Below are 18,259 nucleotides of genomic sequence, written 5' to 3'. Positions count from 1 at the left end.
TGTGACGTTCAGTAAAGTTATGGGCTAAACAAGAAAGTAAGACTTTTCTTTTTGGTTACTGTGGTGCCTAAATGTATAAATATATAAACGTATATGTTAAATGGTAAATGGTAAATGGACCTGTACTTGTATAGCGGCCTTCTAGCCTTCCGACCACTCAAAGCGCTTTTACACTACGTGCTACATTCACCCTTTCACACACATTTACTCAGTGATGGCAAAGCCCATCAAACAGAAACTAATGCATTCATACACATTCATACACCGATGCACAGCATCGGGAGCAATTTGGGGTTCAGTATCTTGCTCAAGCTAAAAGGCCACCCACGTTACACCCTTGCCAACATAAATCCGCATATTCCACTTAAACTTCATACCACTAGCACTGCAAGGGACACTCTACTCTATATGTACTCTATGTTTTTGAGAGACCAACGAACGGGGCATTTCTAGATAATATGAATTGTTGTTTGTTTGTTTGTTAGTTTTTTAGAGGTCCAGTGTGTTACATTTAGGAGGATATATTGGCAGAAATTGAATGTAATATTCATAACTATGTTTTCATTAATGTAGAATCACCTGGAAATACGAATTTTGTTTTTGTTACTTTAGAATGAGACCTTTTTTTCTAAAGAGTCAGCCATGTTGAACCGCAATGTTGAACAAAACACTGGCTCTATATAGGGATGGTTCACATTTTTCATGCATTTTGTGCTCAGCATAGTTTCTCTTTTGCACTATGAAGAGGGGGGTATAGCAAGAAAATTGCTATCTGCAATTATCTACTACTAATAGATCTACTAGATGCCACTAATATTGTCAGTCTGACTGTGGCTTTAGGCCTTCTTTTTACTGACAACAGTTGCAACAAGAAAACACAGCCTCCTCATTTATTTCTAGTTGCACCTTGGAGAAGCTACAGTCTCCATTTACCTCCTCTGTATATTTTCAAATCTAAGAACTACTTTCAAATCTACTTAGTGAATAATTTATGGGCTGATTACAGTATTTTTATTCAATGTGTGTATAAAATCTAATACTTTTAGATTTTTTCCCCCTGGCAGTGTAGATAAGGCTTTAAAAGAGCATTATTCAGACCATTGGGAAATAAAATTTACAGACAAGAGACTCAAAAATCTGACCACAATCCTGGCTTTTGGCCTGCCCAAGCTTTGGCACCACCTTATATATTATATCATAATATATATTATATTATAAATATACTGTATTTGTATATGTATAAATCTAAAATACAGAACAATATACATATCTATTCCTCAAACTAGGCTATTTTGCTGACCGTAGCAACATAATGCAGCCTATTCCATGGCCATATTCAGATGTAATGGAAATATCATTCTCCCATTTCAGTGGGAGTAGTCTGTTTAGACTATGGCTTTGGGGGCCACAGTGGATGCCAAAAAATAAAAGTGAACCTGCGGTGAAAAGTGTGGTGGTCAGTGACATTCTGATTTTTTCACAGCGGATGAACAACCCTGCACTAATTGCCACAACGCCTGATTTGGTGAGAATATGGTAACACCCATAAACCACCTGTGGGTGCATTCAAGCAATCTGGGGTCAAACTTGACAAAAACCAACAACACAGACCTTATACAAATAATTACAGAGTGCCCAGTAGCTTCGATGGTTACTTCGTTTTTATATTTGAAATCTAGGTCAAAAAGACGCACAGGTGCACATTAGTTAAAAATCAAGATATATGCAATAGATTCAGCATAAATAAGCATTCTATTAATCAAAAGATATTAAATAATAAATGAATGTTTTTATTAACTTAACTTATATTAACGATTACATTTGCAGCTGTTGACTGGGTACATTGCCTGGATCATATAGAACAACAGTCCTTTTCCTTAATGTATCACATTTGCGGCGTTCAGGTATGGCATGAGTCTTGATTCTATTATTTCCCATAGCACCTGAAGGGGTCATGAGATGTCTAACCTTAGCTAATCGCCTCCAACGGAAACCAGCTGAGAGAAAGGGTAGAGAAGACAAGATGGCGGAGTGAGTGGGCTGCGCTTTGTACAGACGGTTGCGACCCTTGAAGTTTGTCGAAAACGCTCTTAAAGGACTGAAAATATTGAAGAAGCAACAACACCATCGGAAGTGTAATTAAACAGTCAGTTTTTGCCCCTCAACACGGAGGAGGTCCGGACATTTTTTCCGCGGCGGTCCTTGCGACAACGTTAGCTTGATGCTAACGTTAGCCAACGCTAGATTTCACTAGCTGCTACTTCGAGGTAGCTCGGTGGTTGTTGAAGGCCGTCAGCTTTTCGGATTTAGTTTTGGATGTAACGTTATATACTTCGATATTGACACGGCATTCCGTGAGGAGGTTTTTATTGAACGAAGATCCATTGTAGCCGGTAGCCTATGAATAAAGCGAATTACGACAGGAGTAATCTATTTTCCAACTTGCTTGTAACGTTGATGTTAGTTGTCGACAATATTGTGTGGAGTAACAGCTAACGTAAATCCATAATTACCCTCATCAACAACAATTGGACACAATTGCTGACAACTGGGCTGCCACACAGAATTTCCTAAAGATAATCAGGTGGCGATTGTCATTTGGTGGACACTATGGCAAGCAGCAGTGGCTCCAAAGCCGAATTCATAGTCGGTGGAAAATACAAGCTTGTCAGAAAAATTGGATCGGGATCTTTCGGTGACATATACCTGGCCATCAACATCACAAATGGAGAGGTAATTCACTTCATCATCGTCTAACGTTTCATTCGTCTATGTTATTGTGGAAAAGTTCGAAACCAATATTTGAGGCAGATTGCAACATAGCTTTTATAAGTTAGCCAGTCTAACGTCACAGTCATCAAGTTGTTAAATTGATTTGGCTAAAGCAGCTACACAATGTATTCATATGCATTGTCCAGCTAACCGCATGTGTCTAGGAATGTGTCGTTACTGTAACTCGCACAGTGACAACAGAGCTGTAAATATTAACGATATCTTTGTGTCATTTTCAGGAGGTAGCTGTAAAATTGGAGTCACAAAAAGCCAGACATCCACAGTTGTTATACGAAAGCAAGCTGTACAAAATCCTACAAGGTGGTGTCGGGATTCCACACATCAGGTAAAGGGAATTATTTTTACATCGTCCTGTGTAACTGGCAAATTGTTACTATATTTAATCGTTTGCCTGTATGAGTGTGGTAGAACTAAACTAAATGGTAGCAACCTTGTTTGCGACCAGGCCTTGTAATCTGCCTTATCTTACCTAGTCTATTCTAGCATCGATGTATTTGGTGCACACGCTTAAAATTGTTGATTTCACGTAACATCTTAGGTTGCTTTCTAACAGTCCTGTGTAGATCCCTTATGTGTACTTTTATCGTCAATTACAGTTGTCAGGGTTGAGGAAAAAGCAAGTATGTGGTTGGAAATGGCCGCTCCTCTTTTGTTGTGTAGCGCTCCCAACATGTCCTCCTCTGACTTGCCCTGCTAGAAAATGGCGGCGGAGCACAGAGGCGAAAACAACAATCCAAGCCCTACTGTAGAATCGTGTTTGACAGCTTGATTTCAGCCCTTACGTTGCCTTCCCTTACCCTCACCCTCGAACGGCTTACAATATGCTCAATATTTTTTCTTGTGTTTAAGTAAATATTAAGTGTGGAGTGCAGCGCAAATGGCAACGTTGGAGAGACACAAACTGTGCTTCAGTTCCACACTGTTGAATATAAACTGTGTACTAGTGTTCATAGTCTGCTGCTTTACCCTTTGTGTGTGTGTGTGTGTGTGTGTGTGTGTGTGTGTGTGTGTGCGCGCGCGTGCGTGCGTGCAGGCATATAAATTGACTTGTGGCTGCAGAATAGTAGTTGGGATTTTTGGATCCACATCTATTGGATAAAAGGAGAAGGATGTGTATGATTGATCATCGTTATACTAGATGTACCATAGTGGAAGTACAGTAAGCATATTCATTCTGTGTACACTGTAACATGGAAATAATATGTAAATGTTATGCAAGTGATAAGAGGTTATTTGCAATCAATGCAAGGTAATTTAGCAAAAAACGGATAATAGTTTATTGTACAATCATATGATGATGATTGTTTGTTATACACGTTTTGAGTGAGTGAGAATACATGAAGAGCTTAACGGTGCGTTTGCACACTTAAGACCAAGTCCACAGAAAAATCACTATCATTCAGTTTTTAATGTTTTTAAGAACATACATTTAAAACATTTGAAATTCTTCTGAAAACTGAAAACATTTTGTGTTAAGGTGCATGTTATAATTGCAACAGTACAGCATTGTTCAGTAGTATCATGGCTCAGTCAAATAAATCTGTGAAATAACTAATCACACACAAACTTTTTCTGTAGAATCAAGAGAAGTCTGTTTGTATTAGGCCTGGGCAACTAAACAATAGCAACGTGTATTGTCAGTAGATATTTCATCATTAGCAATAAGAAAACTGTTAAGTTGTCTTACTTAAATGCATGAAATTCATACCGGTCTCATAAATATCATATTCCTTGTTAGAGTGTGTTATGAGCTTGTCGTAAGTCATGTCCTACATTTTACATCTCAAGAAACAATACCCAGGCAGTCCGCAATGGATAACTACTCAGTAACAATGCTGATTCAAATTAAGGTGGTTAAATTCACTCCTCCTTCTACCTGGTCTTGGCAAAAATATATAAATTATCGATTTTCAGCTATGTCACCCTGCCCTAATTTCTACCTTTTTCTTTTTTTTTTTTTAATGAATACCATTTTATGGAAAAGTCAAGCATGTTTTATGGATCATCATAAATAGAGGTTCACACTTTTAAGAAGTGAAATGGGTCATCATGGCCCCTTTTGTTCTTGAGGAAAATATTCCTGTTACCCAGTGACTTTGTGTTACTATCTTAAAGTCGTACCAACCAACACTCTGAAAAGTGGCAACTCAGACTTCCTGCATTCCTCTCTGTGTGCTTCCACCCCCAATGAAAACTTGATCTCAGCCTGTTTAGCAAGTGTTGAGGCATTTTCAACATCTTCTTACAAATGGTGTTTGTCTACAATGTCCTGAAAATAGTACAAATCTGAGTAACTTCTGCAACACAATGGACAGAAGTGCTTGTGACAAATTGTAGTGGTCCACAGAAAATAGCAGTCAGTTGATATAGTATTTTGCATTAGTGTTAAATCACTATGTTGACATTGACAACCTTTTTAATATAGATAAATGTATTAGATTATATACTGTTCTCTTTGTGTTGGGAATAGTGCTGGGGGATGTGACCAAATATTTGTATGATATTTGTCTGTTTCACAACATCATTTTTTTTGCAAGACTGGCCCAATTTTATGGATTTTTAAACATAAAACTGTTTTTATTGTACAAACAGCAACATAGTAAAAACAGAACGTTTACATAAAACAATATAGTTTGACTGACATAAGTAGGGCTACCATACCGCGCTACGGAGAAGCCAACCGTTAGCCACCACCAAAACTGCATGTGACGCTACATCATGTTCAGTATTTGTTTTTCATGACAACAACCTCTGCCTCTCTCACGCTGGAAAAAACCTCTGGACTGCAAACACAAGCAGTTTTGTAGTAGAAAATGATGAATTTGTGTCAATCAATTTGTGTTCAACAGTGTTTTGGTCTAAGAAGTGACTGTGTTTAACTGGAGTCTTCACCAAATATGTTAATTAAAAGTTGTTTTTTTTGGCTGAAAGTCTGCAGTTAACAGGGTCAGAGACCAAGGAGGCAGGATAAGGGAGAGTACAGGTGATTAGCACAAGCAGGTACTGAGATTAAAAATTGTCCATTGTCCCACTTACAAAGTAATTAGCAAAAACAACAAATATGGCCATCATACTGCACTGTTGAGCCACCCTAAGTCACATAAGGGGGAAATTCCCTTAGACATAAAATAGTATTTAAGTATTCTCAAATGTTCTAAGAAACAAATTGTCATAAATTGCTTTGTACCATTGTGTTTTGCCCTGTTAAAGAGTTAGTTGTGGGTTATTGTTGTTTTATAATTGTTAATAAGAGGGAAAACAGTTAATTTTCCTTTTCAATACACGCTGTACATCTTGCCCCAACTGTAGCACTATTATATAGTATAAATTGTGTAGTATACTACTCTGTTAGGAAAAATAATCTGCCAATGTACATGTTAAAATGGCTGGCGGAGATAGAAAATACCAGCATTTGGTTGTTGATATTCCTTCCCTCTTGTATATATGGCTAAAATTTACAGTGTATAGTACAGCTGGCACATGCTTGAATAGCAACAATGTGAAGCCAGTAAGCCACGATGACTTGGTTGAAACATAAACTCTCACACCTTCACAAAATTACGCCTGGTGGTTAAGGTAACTTCTGTCATTCAACCCAGCAATGCTGGTGGGCATTGAAGAGAAAGAAGTGCCAGCAACTTGAAATACTTTAAGTATGCACCAGGAAGTAAGCTGTAATAATTGGTTGTAAAACACCGGTATGCCATTAGGCACCTGTTATTCCTGACCATAAATCAAATTTGGTTTCATAGGACAATATTAGCTGAAGATGGGAAAGCTGGTAATTTTCGTCATTGTTTTGTTCAACATTTCCTGCAGGTTTTGAAGCAAAGGACTGTTATTTAATCTTTCACTGGCAATACTAGTTTCTTGTTGCAGCAAAGTCTTGTTAGATCCTGTCCAACCAGCTGGCCCTGCTGCCCCTCCTCCACTCCTACTACAACAACTTGGCTTACCTTTTATACAGTCACCACCTATCATAGTTTCGGTCTTCCCCATTCTTGCGCAATTTTTTCACTCTGACTTAACCCTTTAGTGCAGTTTAAGAAACCAGTGGTGAATTAAAATGTTAATGTTATGAAGCTGAAAGAACCCTGGTTATTTATATGGTGTAATGCACCTTTTTTTTAAGTGTGTGTAGCCATATTTCCATTAAAAGTTACGGCTTGACTCTGAGCTGATTGTTATAGCAACACAGTTCGGGAAAATGAGACGCTAATAATAAATTACATAAAACCACCATAGCAACCTAATATGTATTTCGTTTTGCCCTACTGCCATTCCGTTTGACGGTCTTTGTTTTTCCCATGCTGTCCTGAAGGTGCTGTCCGACTGAGGTGGTACCAAAAATGTACCAGGTACAGTCCATAATGGAAAACTATAAAAAAGATCAAGTAGAGTCGAGTCGTACTATGCAGTGGAAAAGTAGTTGTTTCCAACACTTCAGCAGCCTTGGAAATTTAAATCTTTAAGATTTTTAAGGTAATAATTTTATCCAAATATTTATATAAAATATATTACACATTAGGGATGAAAATAGATGTGCTACATAAGACCAATTTACCTAATGTAGGCAAGTTAACACTAGCTTGAATTACACTTCCATTGGTTTTGTGTAATTCAAGCGGCCATTTATTGGTGGTCCCTAAGTGAAACCCCTGTAGTTAAGACTGGGGGATCATAGGTGAGCTAACCAGCCTCTTACTGCTAACACTGGCTACACCTCAGTAAGGAATGTTAACTTGGTGAATTTCTGCTTTCTAAAATGATGTGTCTACTCTGTTGCTCTAAAAGTAGGCTACAGAGGTTCAATATTAAGTCATATTTCCCCCCTGTTGCCAAATGTAAGGTACATGCACTTGGTATAAGCGCATCAAAGCAGTTGCTGATTAAAAAGCACAATCATTTTTACAAACTTTGTCTTTATGTCAGAATTTCCACAAAGGCCGTGGGCAATAATATCACAGCATCTCCCTGAATGGGCTGTGACATTCCTGTGGCTTGACAGCTATGAGGACATACTGTTAAATGGTAAATGTATCACTTGTAATAGCTAGTCTCACCCAGAGTTAAAGAATTAACCTTGTTTGTTTTTATTAGGACTTCTTGCAACAAATTCAGTTGTAGGCTCCAAATACTGTATTTCCATTTTATTGCTAATCGCAAGGTTGGTGGTTCGATCCCCGGCTCCTCTTACTGCTTACGAAGTGATACTGAATCCCAAATTGCTCCTTGCATGGCAGCCACTACTACTGTCTACTGGTAGACTGCGGACTGATCCCAAGTCGACCGCGAGGGGTGTGTGTTATATTTTGTATTAAATGTACACTACAGCTTATCATGAGTCCTTGCCTGCGCACCCTATCAGTCTCTTAAACACGTCCACAATAAAAGTATTAAAGAAAAGAGAAAAAGAAAAAAGTAGGTCACGTTTAAACTATGGTAGCGCGTGACATGCATGACAGGAAGTTGACAGCTGTCAACAGTAGCTAGAAGCTAGCGATCAGAGCGGTTACGCGCTCTTAAACGCAGGATACGCACTGCAGTTTTTCCGCAGTTTTGCACGAACGCCTTACTACAGTCGCTCCGTTTCTCTGGCTGCTCTGTGTCTGCGCTGCGGCTGCCCCCTCTCCCCCTCCCTCTCCTGTTGTTGCCTCAAGCATGCCACCGGCTTTGAGTGTGACCGGCTGATGACTGGCTGTTCTGCCTTAAGTTCCGCCTCTCTTGGTGTGTTAGATTCATCGTTCAGCTCGTGCTGTGAAGTCGGGAACTAGCTAGGTTCATAGTTCACATCGGCAAATATCCACCCAACTGTTTTGAGAGATCGCGTGATTTGATTTGTGATACACGCAGTGAGGGGGGAGCTCTGAGCCTCATTGTTAGTGAAACCGCGGGAGAAGAATTTATGCTTATTTACATCTCCCTTTTCCAGGTACTTTGAGTGTTTATGCTTACGAAGTTTTTAAATAAGCTTGTTATGTGTTTGGGAAGATGTTTGTTTTTGTTGACATGTCGAGTGTTTTTGGTATTATATTTTGTTTTTTAGGCGAATGCTAATAAGGATATTGTTCAGCAGCTAGCTAAATTCGGTTATGTATGTGGCATGCGATTTCACAGATACAATTTTTATTTTATTAGTCTTGTTTGTTACAATTTTTTTAAGTCCGTTTTTATTTCCTGTTGGTTTGTAGATGTGTTTGTTATTTTATACTGAGTGTGTTTTTATACTTTTCTAGTATCACTCATTTAAATGGGAAGCTTTTTATGTCTTGTATTTTATACCTTTTGTACCCTTCTGTCATTGTATTCATCGTTTTTATTGTTTGGTCAAAAAATATGAAAACATGTGAAGCCAACTTTATTGGGTTGGCAAAGTTGATGAGTTTGTATAAATGAATTAAAATAAAGAGGTTTGTGATGTCTAGTAGTTGTGTGACAACAAGAAAGTTGTGAGGTTAGTTGCTGCAGGCTGGAAACGATGTGTGTGGGTTTGCGATGTTGACACTGGACTGGTAGATCTCAGGTGGTTGGCTACTTGAAAAGTAGATCTTGGGTCAAAAAAGGTTGGGCACCCCTGACCTAGACTATGGCGCCCAGTGCGTTTTCTCTGCCATTAGTTTCATAACTAACTGAAAATATTTCTATACCTCTCTCTCACTCTGTTTTGTGCCGTTGCTTCAGCAAAACACCTCTCACTCACAGTACAAGTGTCTGTGATCAAATCTCTCTGTCCCTCCTGTACAGTCCAAAGTCACACTGCTCTGTAGAGACACACGGAGAAAGACCAGCCAACCAAACAATACTCAATTCCAGACAGTTTTGTTTTCTTTTATCATTGTTGTTAATCTTATTCACTTATTTCTCTGTATTTTAAATTTAATTTTCCCTGTTTTGGTTATGTTGTATGGCTGGCTGGGATGGGGGGTATTGTGTGTTGTGCTGTTCTTTGTTTAAACTCAATAAAATGTATTTAAAAAATAAAAACAGAATCGTGGGTGAAAGAAAAAAAAAAAAATCCCAAAAGCAAGTTGTTGTTTTTGTGTTCATTGTCAAAAAACAAAGTACGGCAGCATATATGATAGAATCAATAAAAAAGCGGTATTGATATATTTTCAATATCTTTTTGTATTGATTGGCTGAGAACACAATTGTAGGTTGTTTTTTTTTTTTCTTATTTATTTATTATAAAGACGGTGTCAGAATACTTTCACATCTGACTCGTGAAGGGTAGGGTAGGTAGGGCTGCACAATATGGTAAGAAATCATATTGCGATAATTTTTGACAGTACGATTGTGATAGAATTCAGAATTGGTGGAATGATCATTTTTGCATCACAATTTCCTGAGCTGTCCCCAACTAAAGATGGTCCTAGTCATTAGTTAAAGCCAATATTGGATTGGTCGTTTAATGTTTATGAATTCATTTTTCAATACCCAACAGTTAAAAACTAAAGCAAAACAATCAATTCCTTGTACTTCAACATACATTCCTTTAGGTATGTTTTTTCATAGGTTTTTAATCACTTAAAAATAATATTCTGTGTTTTTGTTACCTTAGAATTATTCGTTTTTATCTACAGACTCCATTGACCGCTTTCCGTGGAGTCTGCCACCCTAATAATATCACTATTGTGTCCCCAGGTGGTATGGCCAAGAGAAGGACTACAATGTCCTAGTCATGGATCTGCTTGGACCCAGTCTGGAGGACCTGTTTAACTTCTGCTCTCGCCGTTTCACCATGAAAACGGTCCTCATGCTGGCAGACCAGGTAGCTAACACTTGCACACACACTCACCTCCTATGTAATCTTTTGAAGCAGTGAACATGCCTGAGAAACACAGTTCTAACCTGTTGGCTTTGGTCTGTGTGGGATAAACATGATCTCTGCTTAGGTTAGGGTTCCCAGTTCCCTCACAGTCCAAAGACTAATAACATTAACCCTTTAGGCGCCGGGTTTAATTTTTAAAAATACTAGATTTTGACATCTAAATTTCAGAAGGCTCTGGCTTGAAAGTGGTTTGAGATAGAGACAAAGTGTAAATGAGACAAATATTGAGAATGACCTAAAGTTTATCTAGGGAGTAAATCTCCCCACCTAATTTGCATATTATGACGTCATATGGTGACGGCCATATTGGGTTATATAATTTCCATGAAATACCTGATATTTTGAAAGAGAGTTGAACCTATGTCATCAGATTCACCCCCTCCATCTATTTGTTATGTTGTCCACATATCAAATGAACAGGTTAAAGTAAATTGTAAGCCAACAGTCGTAAACTAGAACTATTACTACCACAAAACTCATGTAAACAGTAGGCGTTTTTTATGATTTTTTACCCACCACCACCCCCCCATTGGAGTACACTTTTTCTTTTCTTTTTCATTCTCTTCTTTATTATTATTATTATTATTATTATTATTATTATTATTATAATATGATCATAATAACAGTGGTAGTAACAGTAGGCATCTTTTAGCTGCAGAGGCCTAATCTGTGCCCATCTATCCAGATAAAAGTTTGTAGTATTTGTAGAGTGTGGAATCTCTCATTGCAAGGCACAGTACAGAGACAATATGAACAATATTGCGACCCCCCCACATAGCTTAACAAATGGACAGACACACTGCCGCATCAGATGGCTGCACCACTGCCGCGCATGGACGCACTGTGACCGGCGTGGTAGGAAGAGTGAACACTAACGCTGATCCCAGCGCTATTCTCACCACCCCCGCTACTTCTACCACATCCATTAGCTCCCCTACTGATACCACGAGTTTGTGTAGTACTCCCACCTATGTTAGGCAAAGGGTCGTGTGTTTGTGCTTGTGTGTTTTCCTCGCTCTGCCCGGCAGCACCAGTGCAAAGACGCACCGTGACTATCACGCTCACTAATCGACCGGCCGTCATCTCCCAAAGGTAGATTTTCCCCTTCAGAATCAGAGTCAGCGAATAGAAGAGACCCATCACTTCCATAAGTGTCAACTTTTTGCTTGCCATTTTCGTTTATTTCATCTCAATAACTCCTAAATCCAGCAATACCGCTTCAGCATAAATAGCGTCGTGGCACACTATTTCCGGTTTCTCACCCAACAGTTTGGACGGGACTTCCTTGAACATTTTGCATTGAAACATGTTTTTCTGAGCTAAGGTCTAAGTACGGGATGTCTGCCAACTAGTGGAGGGGAGTATGAATGAGATATAACAATCTATTAGGAGAAAACAGCTGTTTGATTCAGTACCGCGTCCTGTCGCAATTTTGCGACTTTGGCGCTTAAAGGGTTAATAGGGGCTGTGTTGGCTTACTGAGGTATTTTGATTAATGTCATTAATTAAACCAGTTTTTCCTGCTATAACACATCAAACTGTCCTCTGACAAAGGTCTATTGGTGACTCTAAAATGCCCATAATTGTATGTACTCCTGTCTGAAATCGCCCCTACATCACTGGACACATTTCAGTGTATCATGTAGATAACTGGGAGGATGGTATATAACTTTTATATTTAACTGTGCCCTTCTTGTCATTTTCAGATGATCAGCAGAATTGAATATGTACACACAAAGAACTTCATCCACAGAGATATCAAACCAGACAACTTTCTTATGGGCATTGGCCGTCACTGTAACAAGGTAAGACCTGTCCACATACTGTAAGTATGGATTATTGAAGATCTGTGGTCATGGTAGCTATGTTAACTCCACAGTCCTGATCCCTAGCTGATCTACAAATTAACTTTAGAAATGGTGAGCCCTTCAGAGATGTCAAATTACTTCTAAAAGACCCTTCCTATGGCGATGACTTGACCCACTGCTGTTTCAGAAAAAACTTGTAATTGGCACTTGGTCCATGCATGCTTTTGCTTTAGCCTGCAAACCGTAGTATCAAATGTCATACTTTTATCACTTATGACAGCAACATTGCCTGGTCTCAGCATCAGCAACAACCACTAATGGTTATTACCCTATAAAAAAAAATTATTGATAATGATGATGATAATAAAAAAATTTAAAGAAAGGACAGCAGACATAACTAGTACAATTAGTGGAGGAGGTCTGAAAAATGTGTTTGATGGTGGAGGAAAAAAAAAGTCTTTCAGGGCTTCACTGACAAGTTTAATAATACTGCAGTCATATGCATTTATCAGGTAGACAATCAGAAAAAACAGACAATTACCAATGTCTGTATATTTGAGTATCAATGTTGATTTAATCAATTAGTAAAAGTATATGGTTTTCATTGTTTTTCGTCAATTTTATAATCTCTAAAATCACATTGTGTGTTTATGCGTACCTGCATGTAAATTTTGAAGATGTGCATGACAGTTACCCCCGGATAACCAGTTATATGTAGAAATCAGAAATGCAAGCATTCTAAGGTTCCTGCATCTGCATTTGGAGTGGTTTGGAGCTATTGGGCCTTTTCACATTCTAGATAGACAACTAACATGCAGCAAAGCTCTCTCTATTTGTCAAAATAACAGGCACCCTAATATCAAAGTCTATGTGGGTCATAATTATATTAATGGTTTAAAAAAGTAATTTAAATGTATTCATAAACAATTGCTCAGTTGTCCAGTTGGTTTGAAATTAACACCTGCCAAGCCCTAAATGTGGGTAGATTTTCAGTTGAGCGAGTAAATCTGTTGTGGATCCAGGACTGTCAGGAGCTGAAGGCCAGACTTGGTTGCGAGGGATGTCTGTTGAGGAGGTTTAAGTTGGTTAAAATTATTAAGCATCCAAAGTAGAATTCAGTAGATTTGTTTTTAAGGTTGTGTTTAGGCTAGAATTAATAAAAATTTTATCAATATATTAAAATAATTTTCCTTCAGATTTTACTCTGACTTCTTTACGTTTGTATTCAACAATTAAACCTTATGTCAATGAAATGTACTGAAACAAATATGACACAAATTACAGTTATCCCTCACTATTGGAGTATCCTTGAATTAAAGGGCATACGTTTGTGAGAGGCTATTTTTGGTGTCGTTTAAGCAAATACTTTGCATTAAGAAATCTACAAACTACAAATTATGACCCATCTAGTCTTCAATACCCCAAAGACATTCTGATGTCCAATATCGTACGTTTTCATATTTTAAATGAAGATTTTAGAACAGGTGTTTTTCAGATAGGACTTTATTATACTGAGAACACAGTTTTGGTTTGGAATTGTAAGGGTCTATCTGGCAGGACAAAAATCACATTGAAAACATTTTCTTGAAAAAAAGACAGTTTAGTCTTGTTTCATTATACTAAATCTATGCATTCATTAGTGAATGGACTTAACACAGTGTTTCCTCTAGGATTTTTTTTTAGCAGCGGCAGCAGGCCCGCTCGAACACCCCACCGTCACGTCGGCAAACGTTTTACGTATGAAACAGAAGTGACACTTCGCTGCGACACAAACAAATATATTTACCGTCTTAATGTTTCCAGATGTTTTATATCAGGACGTTGAGCTGAGAACTGACAAGTTGAACGTTGTCCAATTAAAACAGACCCACCGCTGTGACATTTTTGGTGGAGCTGTTAGTTTAATAGTCGACAGCCCCAATAACCTCTGAATAGTTCTACTTGTTGTTAAATTGCAATGTGAGCGGCAGCCAACGGGGGTCCATTATGTTGGCAGGATCATTTAAATTTAGGCAACCGTGACTACATTGTGCGTCTGCCCCATTTCTGATACCGTGGCGGCAGAAATTTAACAGCGGCGGGCCGCCGCTCCAAAATCAACATAGAGGAAACACTGTAACATATGATGTATTTGTCAACAGACAATTCAGTAACATGCTTTATTGACACAAACATTTAGTCAAATTTAGAAAGATTTTCACTGATGGTTTTAAACTGACAAAGTTTCACTAACAATGCAATTCAAAACAAATTAGGTTTTGCTATCAATTTCTGCTGATGCTTTCTCTCCTTATTTTAGACTACATTCTTTCATCTTTCTGCTGCTGTTCGGCCATGATTGCTGTGATCTCTAATGTACTTGCAATAATTTTCAGTCACTAACAATAGCATTAATTTTGCTCACATAAGCATGAGCTGTGTAACAAACATTCAAAACCAGAACATTACCTAATGTTAATAATCAGCTTTTCAGTGTGTTCAAACAACACAACAAATAATTTTCCACTTAGTTGCTGTCTTTAATGGTGTATTTTTGTTTCTATGTTCATTTTGCTCCCATTGCTGTTTGTTTTTTGTTTTTTAATAAAAGGGCATTTTAACTAGTGTTTGGGGGATATTTTTGTATAATTGAGTGAACTGAACCTTTAAGGCTACCCACACTAATGCTGATGAATGCAAGAAGTTTCAAACACAAGTGAAATAGTTCTTTTAGTCCACTCCACTAATATGTAAAACAAAAGGAAAAGATAAAACCTCTTCAACAAAATAGTAATTTAATTTAATTCACTATTCTTTTAAGTGTAGCAGGTCACACAATCCTGATCTCACTGAGATACCTTTTTAGTAGGAATTGCCAAAATGATCAAATTAAGATCATATATATATATATATATATATATATATATATATATATATATATATATATCTAAACAAATTTTCCTCAAGTCCTATAATTGCCCTTTCATTATAATGATAATGATAATTGTTGACATAACCTAAAGGTTGCAGGGTGATGTAGCTCAGTTTCTATGTACTAGATTATTGCTGAAGAACTGATTGTGCATGCTGGACAATGATGCTGGGTTTGTAGTTAGCCACACAACAAAAATATTCAAGCCATTTTATCATTTTAATTTTGTCAATGGATGTCACAGTTTGCGTCTGGGTGTGTGTAATCAAGTTGCCTGAACTTAAAATTGATTGAATACTGTGCCCAGTATTTTGAGCCATTGCAGACAGGCAACATTTGGTTAAGTTAAAGCATGGGATGTATTTCAACTTCAAACTGAATGTGCACTATGTTGCACAAGAGGTGTGCAACCACAGCCCAACCTCCATTGATGTTTCTTGTTTAATGATGAATGTGAAAGCTTTGCTGCTGCCAGCCCTTACACTGGAGTCTTTCGCCGTTTGTTGTTAAATGTTAATTTGAAAGGTTAGGGTCAGACTAATACGTAATATTTCAAATTTAATGGATTTGTTGTAACTGAATTGTTTTGAGGAGTATTCCGTTCCATAATCAACATTGATTGGCTAAATTATTAAATTGACGGGGGTGACGTTACAGCTAGAGAGCATGTTATATTACTTTTTTTTTTTTTTTACACACTACATACTAAGTCATAATGCTTGGTCTTAGACTACTAAACAGCAGTCTTCTCCCACTCAGACGCAGAACATACACCTGTGTTGGCCTTCATATCTATCTGCATTTATGGACATACCGTAAGGTTGTTTGTAATCTCAATATTTACTTTCTCAACAAAGCCAATCATTGCATAATGAACTGTTGCAGCTTGAGTGCATACTTAACAGACATTTTCTTTCATATTTGTTCATGTCTGTCAGAATTTTTGTATCACTGCAGTGTGAATTAGTTACATATCCTATGTCTCTGATGCATTAAAGAATGCAGTGAACTCACTATTGATGTGTCCAGGGTACGCCTTGATAATTCTAAATTGTGAACAACAAATCTGTTGAAAATCAGCATTATGTTATATATCTTATTTATTTCAAGCACGGGAGACGATGTGAAGTTGTCTGTAGCAGTTACTGCTGTGTTATCTGAACTATATGAAAGACTGCAACTGCTAAATAAATTAATATTAATTAATTATATCAACATCACTCCATATTGTTAGAATTGAAATGTGGTGTCTTTTTGTGTAGCTATTACATATGGTGAGGATGTTTTATGAAGCAAATGAAGATTATTGTTCTTGGTTGAAGAAACTAGACTATGGCTATATAACTCTGTGGAAGCATTTCGTGTTGAGCTGTTTTCCAGGATTTGCATGGACTTAAGAGCAGGGATAAGCACAGAACTGGTGCTTTACTAGCACTTACTAGGATGTAACAATAAATGTTTTTGGCCAGTAACAGTATCAGTTAGGCTGTGCATGTGCTAATCTGGCTTCTCAAAAAAACAAAAGTAGTTATTGCTGTCGCTGAAAAACAATTTTCAATTCATGTAAGTGCATGTTTACCTTGATATACAAACAGGGGACTGTTCTTTTGTGACACATTATAGCTTGACAACCCTAATTAGCACTAGCACCTGATGAGTACTAGTCCTAATATTGATGTGCTTCGTGCAGAATGATGCCGTTCAGTATCTTATTGTCAAAAGTGTTGCCTCTCAACTGTATTATAGTTCAATATTTTATATTCATCAGGTTGAAGCTCATGTTACAGTTGAAGCACTGAATTTGTAGTGAGCGCACACTGCTGTGTTTACTTGCAATTTTTGGCATGGCAGACCAACAAGTTTTTGTACATTCTTGTCAATGCAGCCTAGCTATCTTTATTCACATACCCTTTCTGCTCCTGATAAACCCGGTCAGCTAAACATTCTTTGACTATCATTTTTGTGTCTGGCTCATGTTAGGCTAAGGTGGTATGACTTGGGGCTCTGTTGGTCTCACATGCTTACTGTATAAAATGGCTCTCAATACATCAGTTTATGTTTCAGATTTGAGGGGGCTCTGTTTTACTAAGTAAAGTTTGTAGTTTTCAATATAACTTTGTAAACACCGCTCTGGGATCAGGCTCCAGGGCAGTGCTAGGACCTACAGTTTTTAGTTTGGCCAGAAAAAAAAAAAAAACAGAGCACAAACTGTTCTTTGTAGAGATACTTTCTCAAGCTGGGACTGCTGTTTGTAGCCTTTGTAACTACACAAGTATTAATATGTGTACATGAGTATGTGTGTACATTTTTATTGTAATTATTTTGGTTCATAAAATAAACCAGCACATTATTTAACACCTAACCATTTGTGGAGCTGTTGCACACTATAAAGTGAAAGAGAGCAGAGTTTGAGTTAAACTTTGGTAAGGTAACAGTACCTCAGGCATCTTTAATGTGATATGATGGTTGCTAGTGTAAGATTCACAACTGACTTGTTACCCACTTTTCTCCAATACTAACCCAACTCTAGTAAAGATTTAACCCATTACTTGTTCTGTTTAGTTGCATATGGTTTAAGGTTTTCATGTAAACAAGAGACAGAAACTCTTCCCATGTTAGTGGTGGCCTTTGAACAGCCTGGTTAAAGTATGATCTGAAGGAACTCACTCTTCAGGGCCAAGTCTTGTTAGTAGATGTTTTCTATGCATTCTTATTCTTTGTTTTACTGGTGGAAGATGGTCAACCATGGTCTCCTTACTATCGGCTGCCAACCCCCCCCCCAGGTCTTGTCTGAGCCATGGTGTTGCCTGTCTGCACTGGCCTTCATTGTCACTGTCAGACATAATATTGAAGTTTCAACTTCTTCATGTCTACAGAGACACTTCTTGTTGTACAGGGTTGATCTTTCTACGGTTGTCC

At 37.8% G+C, this 18,259-nt stretch overlaps 1 protein-coding gene across 4 annotated transcripts in view; it reads left to right on the top strand.

Moving 5' to 3' along the window:
* Positions 1–1,987: 1,987 nt before the first annotated feature.
* Positions 1,988–18,259, top strand: part of csnk1a1 (casein kinase 1, alpha 1) — a 33,641-nt gene continuing 17,369 nt past the window's right edge. For 2 of the 4 annotated variants that reach the window (XM_051421261.1, XM_051421259.1), the window contains exons 1-4: positions 1,989–2,733; positions 3,012–3,118; positions 10,435–10,561; positions 12,328–12,426. In XM_051421261.1, the coding sequence (XP_051277221.1) occupies positions 2,611–2,733; positions 3,012–3,118; positions 10,435–10,561; positions 12,328–12,426 (456 nt within the window). In that variant the 5' untranslated portion in view covers positions 1,989–2,610. Of the gene's footprint in view, positions 2,734–3,011; positions 3,119–10,434; positions 10,562–12,327; positions 12,427–18,259 lie in introns of all 4 variants that reach the window. The other 2 variants (XM_051421260.1, XM_051421262.1) reach the window with 2 other exon arrangements.

The sequence above is a fragment of the Dicentrarchus labrax genome, unplaced genomic scaffold (assembly GCF_905237075.1).
Source record: "Dicentrarchus labrax unplaced genomic scaffold, dlabrax2021, whole genome shotgun sequence".
NCBI classification, from domain to species: Eukaryota; Metazoa; Chordata; class Actinopteri; family Moronidae; genus Dicentrarchus; species Dicentrarchus labrax.
This window is presented reverse-complemented; position numbering and strand designations above follow the sequence as displayed.